The sequence below is a fragment of the Otolemur garnettii genome, unplaced genomic scaffold (genome assembly GCF_000181295.1).
Source record: "Otolemur garnettii isolate 467f Iridium unplaced genomic scaffold, OtoGar3 scaffold00071, whole genome shotgun sequence".
Taxonomy (NCBI): domain Eukaryota; kingdom Metazoa; phylum Chordata; class Mammalia; order Primates; family Galagidae; genus Otolemur; species Otolemur garnettii.
This window is the reverse complement of record NW_003852466.1, coordinates 4,250,292-4,264,982: the sequence shown is the minus strand read 5'-3', so window position 1 is coordinate 4,264,982 and position 14,691 is coordinate 4,250,292. Positions and strand designations below refer to the sequence as shown.

Genomic DNA, 14,691 nt, shown 5'->3' with positions numbered 1-14,691 from the left:
GGAGGCGGAGGCAGGAGACTCGCTTGAGCCCAGGAGTTGGAGGTTGCTGTGAGCTGTGATGCCACGGCACGCTACCCAGGGGGACAGCTTGAGGCTCCGTCTCAAAAAAATTAAAAAAAAAAAGAACTCACACTGGTTTTGTCCACCATCTGCCTCTCCTATCTTAGCATATACATTTCATGAAGACGGAGACATTTTTGTTGGTTTTTGCTACTCTCCACTGCCTAGAACAGAAGCCTATACGCTTTCAGTAAAGAGTTTTTATGTAATTTGTGAACTCTTTCACAGAGAATTCACATCTTTGCTCCTTTTTCTTACTCAAAGCAGCCACATCTGGACAACTCTCTAAAAGGTAGAAATAAGGAAAAGAAACTACCCTACCTTCTTAGAAATTAGTTTTTATGTAATTCTATTTATGGCTCATCTGTTTTTATAGTACTTTTAATTTTTTTAAGTAAATTTCAGAAATTGTTTTTCCTTTTTCTCAAAATATCCTTTTTAGGATCTGAGAGAGTATTCCAACTTCACAGATCAGTAAGCCAAAGCCTATTTCAGTGACTTTCTAAATTGAGACAACAAATTATTGGTAGAAATAAGATTAAAATTTGCCTCCGACTTTGCTTTTTTTCCTACTAGCCATATCCGAGCACATGCTTTGATACTTCAGCTCTGCTTTGGTTCTTTTCACCCAGCCTGTGTTTGCCTCTGTTCTTTTCTCCGCTCTACTTCACAAACCCACTTCTCAAAAAAAAAAACTTCAGCTTGCTAATATTATGTTCTTCAATTAAATTGCTTGTTAAAAAGACCAAGAGAAATGCCTTTCCTCAGGTATATCTTAGCTCAGGAAAATAATTGTGGAAAAGTGATATTTTAGATACGCTGCTCAAATTTCCTTTTGTTGATGGCTAGACACAGTGGCTTATACCTGTAATCCCAGCATGCTGAGAGGCCAGCAGGTGGATTGCTTGAGTTCAGGAGTTTGAGACCAGCCTAAGTAAGAGCGAGACCTTGTCTCTGCTAAAAATAGAAAAACTAGCTGGTGGTTGTAGTGGGCGCCTATAGTCCTAGCTACTCAGGAGGCTGAGGCAAGAGAATCTCTTGAGCCCAAGAGTTGAGGTTGCTGTAAGCTATGACTTCACAGCACTCTACAGAGGGCAACAAAGTAGGACTCTATCTCAAAAAAAAAAAAAAAATCCTTGTATTGGCTAAAGACCAATTTCCCCATTGTGCCTTTCCTTATAAGAAAAAAAAGAGCAGACTCTAGCACTCTGGGAGGCCTAGGTGGGTGGATTGCCAGAACTCACTAGTTCAAGACCAGCCTGAGCTAGAGTGAGACCCTGTCTCTAAAAATAGCTGGGTGTTGTGGCCGTGCCTGTAGTCACAAGTACTTGGGAGGCTAAGGCCAGAGAATCACTTAAGCCCAAGTGTTTGGGGTTGCTGTGAGCTGTGAAACACGGCAGTCTACTGAGGGCAACAAAGTAAGCCACTGTCTCTAAAAAAAAAAAAAAGAAAGCAGACAAAACTAGCCAGGCCTGATGGCACATGCCCATATTCCCAGTTACTTGGGAAGATTACTTGAGCCCGGGAATTGTAAGGTTGCCTTGAGCTATGATGATGCCATGACATAAGGGTGACAGAGTGAGACTATCTCAAAAAACAAAAAACTTTTTCTAGTTTCACTTTAAGTAATCCTAATGAATAAATGGTAGGATGTGTGTGTTTTATCTATTACTGTTGATAAAAACACACTCACGTCTTTATGTCTCCTTAGTACTCTGGGCAAGGGTTAATGATGCTCTTACTGTCTTGGTAAAACACTCTTTTCATTTTTATTTTTTTAAGAATATGCCATAGAGTGACCTGTTGTTCCTTCTCCATTTCCGTATCTGACTTTTTTTCTAAAAGGAAGTTGAAATACTTTAAAGTACATACTCACTGGTAAGGCACAGTAAATCTTCCCTTCCACTAGGTAACACCGGGTGCTGGTGTAGAACACCACTGAGATGAGATTGTCTCAGCTGTTGAAACCAAACCAGACTGGGCAATTCCCTTTATAAAGTACACAACTGCAATTTTGCTGGTCACAGTTACAGAAAATACATGTCTCCTGTTATTTGTACCCGATACTCTGGGTATCCCTTTCTCTGTCACTCATCGTCTTCTGGAGTCCCCACACCATTCCCCTTTCTCTTAATCTTTCTTACTCTTACCCTGATCAACTGAGTTCTGGTGAAGTGATTGTGTGTTAGAAGGTAATATATTTGCTAGGTAATGGATTTCTGAGAGATCGGATGGGAGGCAATGTTTAACTAAAACAAAACCTTACCTGTGTAAGACATTAGGGTAAAACATGGTTATTTGAAGTACGACAGAGGTGAGTGTAGTCACTGTCATGAGCAAAATCCTTGAGCCACTGACTGCCCATTGCCATGCATCTGACTGGCGTCCCTTTGGTGTTAAGTGCGGTGGTGAGCGGAGGTGGTGCTTTTAGTTTCCTAATGAAGGGGTTAGTTAGTTACTGTAGCCTGTTATAGTAGACCTCAAAAAGAGCAATGTATTTCACCACGATTTTTGTAAAAAGGATTTAAATACACAATAATGGAGAGAGGTGCCCCAAGTTAGGAGAACAGCAGAAAAGACCAAATAGAGAAAGTTGTTGGTAGGACAGACTCCTCAGGAGAATGAGGGTCACAGCCTGGATTGGAGCTGTCTGCTCAGAGATGAGGTGTCCTAGTGCCACACAGTGGGGACTCCACAGGTAAGGCTGACTGAGCAGGAGGGTGAGATGCAGACAGTGAAGCAGAAAGGACAGAGGCGTCACTAAAATAAACCTGGCATTTGGGGAAGATTGGCTCATTTTCTCTTCCTGAGTTCTTTCTGTGGCTTCTGGCATTGGAATGACAGGTCCTATACAACAGCATGGCCCCATAGTCTCACCCATGATATCCGAAGAGTTTGAAATAGCAAGTATTCTTGCCCCCAAATACTGTCTTGATACCTACCCGGGAAGTAACAGCAAATATTGGAGATGCCCCTTTCTTCAAAGGATTTAGTAAAAAGCCAAAACCCTATTATTTGATAACATGGTTGAATGAAAGCATGGTTTTGAAATCATCCTTATGTATGGGTGACTTTTTCTTCTGTCCCATCTTTTTAGGTGGCATCTTTAGCTGGGCCTGGAGGACAAGTGGAAATAGAACAGAACTTTCTTAACAACAAATTGAAAACAATCACTGCATATTTTGGTGACCTGATTCGAAGACCAGCCTCTGAAACCTGACTGGGCAGTACAAGGACAAACGGGGCGTGCGGTGGTCAGAACATTGTTCAGATAAGGCACTGGGAATGTCCTCCTGACTCGCCCATACTTGTGCCCATCTTCTCGTATCACCATCTCAACTGGAACCCACAGGAGTGGAATGAACAATAATGAAGGGCTTTGAGGTCTTTGGGTAGTTACTAACTATGCCCTGTATGTTGTACAGTAGGACAGGCACTGTCTGATATGGAAAGGGTAGGCTTGATCCCAGTGTGTGCGTGTTTATGTATATCTGCATTTTTAATTTTGTATATTTTGGTTTACTATCTTCGTGTGTATATGTATATATAAAAACAATTACAGTATTTTTTTAATAATGTCATACATTTAAGGCTAGAAACAGTACAGAATGAAAAGTAAAAGTCTCCTACCCACTGCCCTACCCTTTATTCATTTATCTAAAGGTAATCACAGGTAACAGTGTTTTATAATTTTCTGGAGAGAAGAACTGCAGTCTACCCTCATGCACTTTTTTATTCTCACTCATGCACTACTAGATACATTTCTTTTTGTTAACTTTGAGTCATTTTACAAAAGTGCTGTCTATACTTTTTTTACTGCTATGTATTAAAGCCCTCTCGGTGTCAGTGCATACGTGTAGGTCTACCTCGCTTTTTTAAACAGCCGTCTTGCATTTCATTTTCTAGATATGCCATAATGACCCAGTTCCCTGTTGATGGACACTTAGACTGTTTATAATTTTTTACTGTCCATAAGTAGATGTTGTTGAACAAGTCTACCCATAGTGTAAGTTTCTAGCTGTCAGATTGCTAGAGTTTGAACTTCTATTTGTTTTGAGATAGTATCTCATTTTGTCACCCATGGTAGAGTGCCATGCTGTTATAGGTGACAGCAACCTCAAACTCTTAGACTCAAGCGATCCTCTGGCCTCAGTTTTTCATTTTTAGTAGAGATGGGGTCTCACTCTTGCTCAGTTTGGTCTCAAACTCATGAGATCAAGTGATCCACCCGCCTTGGCCTCTCAGAGTGCTAGGATTATAGGCGTGAGCCACTGTGCCTAGCCAGGATGAACATTTTAGTTTTTATAGATTGGTCATATAATCTCAGTAAAGTTGGACCCTCAGAGATTAGTGATACCTCCCCAGCAGGGGCCTTCTCTGCATTGTGACTATTGCTATGTCCTGGACGAGGAAATGGTACCTTGTTGTCAATACACATTTCCTTAATTATGAGTGATATTTGGTATATTTTCTTTTTTTATAAACTTAGATTTTAATTATGTACATAAATAGCAATTATGTACATGAGAATGAAGAATCCTAAGGCTTATACATTGTCTCTAGATGACAGGATTTCAAATTAGTTTGCTTGTAGGATGATATCACCCAAGATAACAGAGGCCTAGTCTAATGTTTCCTGGTGAAGAATGCCAGTTTAGTACATTCAAATACTGACTTCTATGGCATTTGTCTGTGGAAATGTTGATTTACTGTACGGAGTTTCCAATATTTACGTATATCTGATTAAAATGGGCAGAGAATGTAATTTTCTACTTATTTCCAGGTGAATTCTTTACATTTCCTGGCTTTTGAAAGTTCCCCTTCCACAAATCTTCTACAACTATGTATCCTCAGGAACCCCAGTCATATAATTTCTCCCCACTGACCTGGACGAATGTGATGGCTTGTGGGTAATAGATAGAGGCAGCTAATTGTATCAAACCAGGCGGATACACCAGCTTCTTTACTTTTGAACCTCTAGCCAAAGGAGTCCAACAAGGCCAGCAAAACCAATAACACCAAGTCTTGGGAAAAACCCAGGAGGGATGTTAGAGATACTTGTAGCTGTCTAACCTCCATTGTACCAAACTTTGCCTCTTGGGCTTAGTCTGGGACTGTGTTTCCTGACACCACCTTGTATCTGGGTCACAGCTGTGAGATGCTTCCTTAAAGTTGGGTCCGTGGCTGCTCCTCACATGTGGATTGACCCTCGGGAACCAAGTAGAGTGGAGGGTCGTTAATCTTCATTGGATTTGCAGGGTGACCCTTTCTCGGTGCTGGGAAACTTTAAAGGTGAGCAGGCTCAGCTGCCAGCCCCACGGACTCCCCAGGACCTGAAACGCATCTCAGGCAGCCGTGTCTCCAGCTATATTTTCTCCTTTTTAATAGTTTTCTCCTTTTTTCAGTTTTTCCTTCTGAATTACCTTTTTCCTACTGATATGTATGATTTCTGTAAACTGAAGAGCCTTTCTCTCTGGTAGGTTTTACTAAGTAATGTTGTCTGTTTCTCCGGTTTGCTGTTCGCCTCTAGACTTACCAGGATGTGTTTGGCTTTGCCGGGTGTCAGTTTTAATCTGTATGCAGATTTATTAGTCCTTTGTTGTTGTTGCTTCTGGTTTTATGTCCTTTGGAGGTATCTTTTCCTCTCCCAGAATAAAAATTTATTTATTTAGACTTTCTTCTAGAACTATCCAGCTGGCATGTCTTTGCTTCATCTGGAATGTGCTTTTTGACATCCTTTTATAAAGATAGTGTTTTGAAATTTTCCATTGCCAAATCTATGTGAAATATATTTTGTAATATTGATATTCTTTTTCTATTAAAATGGCAGTGAAAGGAAGAAGAGTATGTGTTGCTTAATTACTCATCTAGAAAGCTTGTTTGGTCATTTTTACAAGTAGAAAAAAAGACAGTGACATACAACTCTGACCATTGAGGGTTGGGTTTGAGGCCTTTATCTTTTAATAATGTGAGCATGTTAAAACATTAGCCAAACACAACTCAGGCTGGGATAGGGCTAAGGAAATTGAAATACATGTGAGTGACTTTCCAAGAAGTACTGGAATATTAGACCAGCAAAGGAAACTATTAGAAACAACTTACTTAGAGTATGCTTGCTTTAGTCTCTTGAGCCTGCAGTTTATGCACAAGTGCTCTGCAACTGAGCTGGTCGTCAGGGGTGAGGTTACTCTGCATTTGCAGCATCAAAATCCAAGTATTCCTGGTTTTTAGAATTTTTCTATATATATCATTAGCATATATGTTCTAAACATGTCACTGCATTCAGAATCCGGCCAGCATTAGTGATAAACAGTTCTGTCCACTTGACTCAAAATTGGCAGGTAGGGTGAAAGCAGATTTCCAAATCCAAGTAATGGTTAGTTTTTTTGTTACTTACCTTTTCATGCATATATTTTGCACAGTACATGTTCTTGTTTATTATTAATATTGAAACGTTTGTCTTCCCGGACATGCAGGACTTTAATCTGAGTAGAATAGGAATGAAGCCCAACCAAGACTGAAACCTTCGCGCCCAGTAGTCACGCAGGGATGAATAATCTATAGACTTTTCCACAGATTGTCAGTACTCAGAGGGATTGATGGTGTGTTCTAGGGTGTATGTGCAACTCTTGTCCAAATAAAATCGCACAAAGAAGCCAGATATGGAGAAAATGGTTAAAAAAATGAAGCTGGTGGCACTGCTTGGAATAAACCAGAAGTGAAGAAGCTAGTAAACCCTAATCCACAAAGTCTGTCTGTCTTGATAGATTGTAAAACTTTGAAGGTCATTTTTAATAAAAATAAATATGTCCTTTAACAATTTAAATACAAAGTGGGCAATTCAAAAAGTGAACCTCGACAGGGCACAGTGGCTCACACCTGGAACCCTAGCCCTCTGGGAGGCTGAGGTGGGTGGGTGGCCTGAGCTCAGGAGTTCCAGACCGGCCTGAGCACCTCCTCTCTACTAAAAGTGGAAAAACTAGCTGGGTGTTGTATGAGCCTTTCTCAAAAAAAAAAGTAAACCTCACCCTTTAAAAAAGTCAAGCTCTTTATCTCCTCCTCAGCTGCCTCATTTCTGTTCTTTCCCACGGACACTGTAGTAGGTATCCGTTAAAGACGTGTAATAAATAATTACCAAGTCATGGCAGCAACCCAAATGCCCATCGATCCATGACTGTGGTATGTTTATACCATGGAATACTATTCAGCCAAAAAAAAGATGGAGCCTTTATATGTTTTCTGTTTGCCTAGATGGAGTTGGAACACAGTAAAGTATCTCAGGAATGGAGAAAAAGTAACCAAAATGCTCAAGTACTATTATGAAACCAATATATAAACACTTAAAACACAAATATAGTTTAGCAAGGGGGAGGGGAGGACAGGGAGGGCATTTGATGAGATCTCACCTAATGTACACAATGCAAGGGTATATTTCAAAATAACTAAATTATGTCTTACCACAAAAAATAAGTGAGGTGATGGCAATGTTAATCGGTTTGATTTAAGCACTCTTTTTCTTTTTTTTTTTTGTAGAGACAGTCTCACTTTATCGCCCTGGGTAGAGTGCTGTGACATCACACAACTCACAGCAACCTCCAACTCCTGGGCTTAGGCGATTCTCTTGCCTCAGCCTCCCAAGTAGCTGGGACTACAGGTGCCTGCCACAACGCCCAGCTATTTTTTTGTTGCAGTTCGGTCAGGGACAGGGTTTGAACCTGCCACCCTGTATATATGGGGTCGGCACCCTACTCACTGAGCCACAGGTGCTGCCCAAGCATTCTAGATTGTATATCAAATCACACTGTAGGCTTGGCACCTGTGGCTCAGTGGCTATGGCACCAGCCACATACACCTAAGGTGGCAGGTTCAAATCCAGCCTGGGCCGGCCAAACAATAATGATGGCTGCAACCAAAAAATAGCCAAGTGTTGTGGTGGGCACCTGCAATCCCAGCTACTTGGGAGGCTGAGGCAGGAGACTCGCTTGAGCCCAGGAGTTGGAGGTTGCCGTGAGCTGTGATGCCACAGCACTCTACCCAGGGGGACAGCTTGAGGGTCTGTCTCAAAAAAAATCACATTGTATCCCACAAGTGTACACAGTTATGATTTTAATTAAAATTAATATAGAAAAAGGAAGCGATGATGACAGGGAAAGCAAAGGTGGAAAGTTGTTCCAACAGCTCCACTGAACGTGTTTTAAAGGCACGGCTTCTCCTCACAGAATAGTTTTCAAATGGAGAAATAAAACATCCTTAAGAAAAAGTACAATAAAGGCCGGGTGTGGTGGCCCACCAAAGATCTTTGTATTTAGGTTTCTTAATACTTTTGTGGGGTTTTAAAAAATAATTTATAATTCAGCTCTGCCCATAGAACAATGGTTATGGTGCCAGCTACATACACTGAGGGTGGCAGGTTCAAACCTGGCGCAGGCCCAGCTAAACCACAATGACAACTGCAACAAAAAACAGCTGGATGTTGTGGCAGGTGCCTGTAGTCCCAGCTACTTGGGAGGCTTAAGCCCAAGAGTTTGAGGTTGCTGTGAGCTGTAAAGCCACAGCACTCAACCAAGGGCGACATAGCGAGACTCTGTCTCAACAACAAAATAATAATAATAATTTATAATTCTTAAGAAAATATCCACTCAGGCTCGGCACCTGTGGCTCAAACGAAGGTTGAACAACATTGCCTTGGCTTGGTGCCTGTGGCTCAAGTGGCTAAGGCGCCAGCCACATACACCTAAGTTGGTGGGTTCAAATCCAGCCTGGGCCCGCCAAACAACAATGATGGCTGCAACCAAAAAAAAGTAGCTGGGCGTTGTGGTGGATGCCTGTGGTCCCAGCTACTTGGGAAGCAGAGGCAGGAGATTCGCTTGAGCCTAAGAGTTGGAGGTTGTTCTGAGCTGTGATGCCACGACACTCTAGCCAGGGGGACAGCTTGAGGCTCTGTCTCAAAAAAAAAAAAAAAAAAGAAAATATCCACTCATTGGCCAGGTGCAGTGGCTCACACTTGTAATCCTACCACTACCACTGGTGTCCAAGGCCAGTAGATTGCCCTGAGCTCACAGGTTAGAGACCAACCTGAGTCAGTGCAAGACCCCATCTCTAAAAATAGTTGGGCGTTGTGGCAGGCACCTGTAGTCCTAAGCTACTTGGGAGGCTGAGGCAAGAGAATTGCTTGAGCCCAAGAGTTTGAGGCTGCTGTTAGCTATGATGCCACAGCACTCTACCAAGGGAGACAAAGAGAGACTCTTGTCTCAAACAAAAGAAGTATATGGGCTTGGCGCCCATAGCACAGTGATTACAGCACCAGCCACATGGACCAAGGCTGGTGGGTCCAAGACTGGCCGGACCAGCTCAACAACAATGACAACTGCAACAAGAAAATAGCCAGGCATTGTGGCAGGCACCTGTAGTCCCAGCTACTTGGGAGGCTAAGGCAAGAGAATCGCTCAAGCCCAGGAATTGGAGGTTGCTGTGAGATGTAATGTCATAGCACTCTACCGTGGGCCACATAATAAGCAAAAAAAAAAAAAAAAAAAAAGTGTATATATACATATATGAAAAAAGTATACAGGGTTCCGTACTATATACAGATTCAGGCATCCACTGTGGGCCTTGGATGTATCACCTCCCCATAAGGCGGCACTACTATAATCGTCACACACTTGTTTGGGGGCCTAGACTCACTATGGATCTTAGTTGTACTTGCTTAAATTATCTCAGGCTTCCCAGACTGCAGGCCTGGGAGCTGAAGTCACTAGAGCCAATGAGAGGTCAGGCTCTGACTCACCCCCTTCTTGGGGTCGGGGTAGGATTTGTTCTCAACTTGCACCCCAGCACTGGGTGAGAGAATTGTCTAACTCTGTCCTAAGACATGTTCCCTTTTTTCAAATTCATTTTCTTTACATTATCTTTCTAGTAAATAAGTAGGACAAAAGTACTTACATGTTCATTTGCATGCGGAAATGCAAATAGTATGCAAACACAAGAAATGTAAGCATTTTATTACCTAAGTGTGCCAGGCACTGCTAGTCTTTGAAGATTCATAATACCAATGAAAACAACTTGTAGATACCAGTTTATATCTCATCAATTAACAATTTCAGAATAGTAAAATCCAATGACAGCCTGTTACAAAAATAATTTGGCGGGGTGCTATGGCTCATGCTTGTAATCCTAGCACTTGGGAGGCTGAGGTGGGTGGATTGCTTCAGCTTAGGAGTTCAAGACCAGCCTGACCAAGAGCAAGACCATGTCTCTAAAAAATAGGTGCACTTTGTGGATGCCTGTAGTCCCAGCTACTTGGGAGGCTGCGGCAAAAGAATCACTTAAGCCCAAGAGTTGGAAGTTGCTATGAGCTGTGACGCCACAGCGCTCTACTGAGGGCAACAAAGTGAGACTCTGTCTCAAAAAATAATAATAATAATAATAATAATAATTCACTCGTGCACTGGCCATACTGTCAAAATGTCTTTTGCAAAAGCAATGAAACGGAATGCAAGATGGCTTAGAGTCAATTGAACTTCATCTCTGACCCAAGCCTGTAGGCGCATTTCATTCCAAATATGCTCTTTCTTATCCTGTGTACCCTCCACCTGTCGCCTCATCCCTCCTCAGCTATCCACCATGGTGCATTAATTGGACTGGCTGTGCAGTTGTTTACTTCCATTTTTTCTTTTTTGTTTTGTTTGTTCGTTTGCGTGTTTATTTATTTATTTTTGAGACACAGTCTCACTCTGTTACCTCAGGCTAAAGTGCCATGGTGTCATAGCTGAACATAGCAACCTCAAATTCCTGAGCTTAGGTAATCCTCCTGCCTCAGGCTCCAGAGTAGCTGGGACTACAGGGACTGCCACCAGGCTCAGCTGGTTTTTCCTATTTTTTCTTAGTATAGATGGGGTCTTTCTCTTGCTCACTCTGGTCCCAAACTCCTGAGCTCACACATTCCATCTGCCTCAGCCTCCCAGAGTGCTAGGATTACAGGTGTGAGCCGCCATGCCTGGTCTCCACTTCCATTTTGCCTCTGACACTGTCTTGATACAACTTTGTGTCTTGTTTCTCAGCCCTCAGTCCTGTCCAGATTTACTCCCTTTAAATCATTAATACTTGGGGGGAGGGGGTGGTATAAACATGAAGATGTTCACTGCACATAAGGAAAAATTTGAAAACAACCCAAACGTTCCATGAAGAGGAACAGCACAGTGAACTGTATCACCTCCCTCAACGTAACAGCATGCAGCCATCGTGCACTGTGTGACCATTAAGACTATGCAAACGCGTCAATTCATTTCATCAGAAAGTTTACAGTTCAAAACAATTTCTAAGACATAGTCTCTAGCACAACTTAGAGCACTGTGAGGCCCCTCTCTCAGATCTGGATACCACCTCATGGTGGCCCAGGGGGCTCCTGTGATTACTGTGGGCTCTCCCAGCACTTCTGGGTTGTCCTACTCTGTCCTCATTCAACCTCAAGACAAACACCAGGGGGCAGCAGAGAGCCAAGGGTGTTTTCCATTTCTAGTCTTTGAGACTCAGCCTACCTGGGCGGTTGGTTCTCCCTGGGCACTGACTCATCCGGTGTATGTATGTGAGACTGAAAAAGTTAGACCTGGGCTAGAAACGATATTGGAGAAAATGTAAACCAGTTTAAAGCAACTGTGGCTCACCTCTACAGAACTAAATTTCACACAAAGCGTTTTAAGTTTTTTTCAATTTCTCGTCAAATCGCTAGTGACAGTGGCTCCATCTGGTATCAGGATTCTCTCAAGAGACAAAGGGTTTCTAGTTGCATTTTACCAGACAACTATAACAGGTGGGACACCGTCTGATTTAAGATTTTATGTTAAATTATATGAAAATAAAACCAGCAAATAGTATAACCAAAAAAACAAAACATAGAAAGAAGGTACAAAGTATTATGAAGGAGAGGAAAGGTAGATTGGCACTGCTATCAGATATTCATTAGTGCTTCTTAGTAACACCATTTATGAGACTTTATTATTATTATTTTTAAGACAGAAAAAAAAATGTTGCCCAGTAGGGCTGTGGCGTCACAGCTCACAGCAACCTCCAACTCTTGGGCTTAAGCAATTCTCTTGCTTCAGCCTCCCAAGTAGCTGGGACTACAGGTGCCACCACAATGCCCAAGTAGCTGGGATGATGATATAATATTCCAAAACTTATTAGGAAAATACAAATCACTTTTTAAAGTCTCATAAGTGGGCTCGGCACCTGTAGCTCAGTGGCTAGAGCACCAGCCACATTCAATGGAGCTGACAGGTTCGAAACCAGCCCAGGCCTGCCAAACAACAGTGACAACTACAACCAAAAAATAGCCAGGTATTGTAGTGGGCACCTGTAGTCCAGCTACTTGGGAGGCTGAGACAAGAGAATCTCTTAAACTGAAGAGTTGGAGGTTGCTGTGAGCTGTGATGCCACAACACTCTACCAAGGGCGACAGAGTGAGACTCTGTCTCAAAAAATAAATAAATACAATAAAAGTAAAATCCTCACCTACAGTAAGTGATGTCTTTAAAGCCTACTCCTCACTAGTGAGCAGCACTGAGCTGGCCTCCCATGACCCCACCTCCCCGTAGTCACAGCCTTCCCTGAGTCCCCTCCCCTGCGGTGTGGCCTGGAATCATAGACTCTCCTGACAAACAGACCTCGGCAGAAATGATAGGTCATCACTTCTGAGACTAGGTTACAAAAGTCCACAACTGCCATCTGGACATTTCTTTTTACAAATCACTCCACAGATGGCAAGTGTTACGGTGTCATCTAACTTTTAAGTTTAGAGAAATTGAGGTTAACCCACGATCACACGGTCAGTTAGTTTCAAAATCAAGAACAGCACACTCATTTCTTGAATCTTTGCCTTCCGCTCTGAGCTCTTAGGAACACCTCCTCTCCTTGCTCATGGTCACTTATCCCTAGATTTCTCTTTCCTGCTTAGAAGGGCAACCCCGCATTACAAAACACTACATATGCCTCAAATACCCTTGACCAGGAAGTCTTTACATGAGCATTTTTGCCATATTTAAAAAATTAATATCCAACAGGGCTCTTAAAAGTAAATTTACTTTTCCTATTCTATCAATAAAAACAATAATTAAAAATTAGTGAGATTTCACATCACCATGTGATCAATATGAAAGTGACAATTTGGGGCAAGTGCAGTAGCACATGCCTGTAATCTCAGCACTTGGAGAGGAACAGAGGGATCGCTTGAGGACAGGCGTTCAAGACAGCAACATAGCGACTCAAAAGACCCCATCTCTACAAAAAATAGGAAAAAGTAGCTGGGCAGGATGGCAACCGCCTATAGTCCAGCAACAAGATGGGGAGGCAGGAGGATCATCGAGCCTAGGAGTTCCAGGCTGCAGTGAGCTGTGACCACACCACTGAACTCCACCCCAGGCAACAGAGCAATTCTGTCTATAAAAAAAAAAAGCAACAACAACAAAAAAAACAGAAAATCAATCTAGATCAATTCAATCAGTAAGAAGACAGGACTTATATATGGTTGAGAAAAAATAAAAAGAAAGTTATGAAGCTGGCTCAGTGCCCGTAGCTCAGTGAGTGGAGCACCAGCCTCATACACGGAGGGTGGCAGGTTCAAGCTCGGCCTTGGCCTGCTAGGTAACAATGACAACGGCAACCAAAAACATAGCTGGGTGTTGTGGCGGGTGCCTGTAGTTCTGGCCACTTGGGAGGCTGAGCCAAAAGAGTCATTTAAGCCCAGGAGTTTGAGGTTGCTGTGAGCTGTGATGCCACAGCACTCTACCCAGGGCAACATAGTGAGATGCTATCTCAAAAAAATAAAGAAAGAAAGAAGTTATGAAGCTATAACCCCTGGTGTAGAACAGCCATCTTACTGCCTTGAGCAAACCACAACCACAAATCTCTGCATCCACTCACACCTACAAACACTCCTGATGGCCTCTACTATTAGTGTTAAATTCCTTTACTAGGGCAACACCTGTGGCTCAAAGGAGTAGAGCGCCGGCCCCATATGCTGGAGATGGCAGGTTCAAACCCAGCCCCGGCCAAAAACTGCAAAAAAAAAAATTCTTTTTACTATAAAAGCAACAAATCAGGTGAGTATTTTTAGTTCTCGAGACTGAAATTATCCTAGACAACACGTAGAGTGGCCACCGTGTTCCTATACACAAGGAATACACAGGTCCTTCACCTGCCAACAGGCAAAGAACTAAAAACAGCTCTCATGGCAGGTTTAATTATTTCTACCATCACAGAGAAAAAGAATCCAGAAAAACATGGATAAGAAATAAAATGTTGGAGAAAATGGAGGCGCTCACCAAGAGGGAAAGCTCTCCACCATGTTCACCTTTTCTTTCTGGGGATGATTGCTATGACTTAATGCCTTTCGCTCTTCCTCTCCCTGTGAAGTCCATCTGTCTTTCTCTTTTGCCACTATTTCCCTACATACCTTCCCCCATAGATTTTGGGGGGACTATTTCCCACAGGAAAAACTAAGAAAAAGAGTCTGTTTAAAAATGAAAATGAGGCTCGGTGCCTATGACTAAAGCGACTAAGGCGCCAGCCACGTACACCTGAGCTGGCGGGTTCAAATCCAGACGGGGCTGCCAAACAACAATGACAACTGCAACC

At 42.5% G+C, this 14,691-nt stretch overlaps 1 protein-coding gene and 1 pseudogene across 1 annotated transcript in view; one reads left to right on the top strand and one right to left on the bottom strand.

Moving 5' to 3' along the window:
• TGS1 (trimethylguanosine synthase 1) overlaps positions 1-4,139 on the top strand; it is a 65,575-nt gene extending 61,436 nt beyond the window's left edge. The window contains exon 13 of the mRNA XM_003793684.3: positions 3,158-4,139. Coding sequence (XP_003793732.2) covers positions 3,158-3,280 — 123 coding nt within the window. The 3' untranslated portion in view covers positions 3,281-4,139. The remainder of the gene's footprint in view (positions 1-3,157) is intronic.
• Positions 4,140-4,323: 184 nt separating this feature from the next.
• On the bottom strand, positions 4,324-5,307 carry LOC105887343 (annotated as a pseudogene).
• Between the last annotated feature and the right edge of the window lie 9,384 nt (positions 5,308-14,691).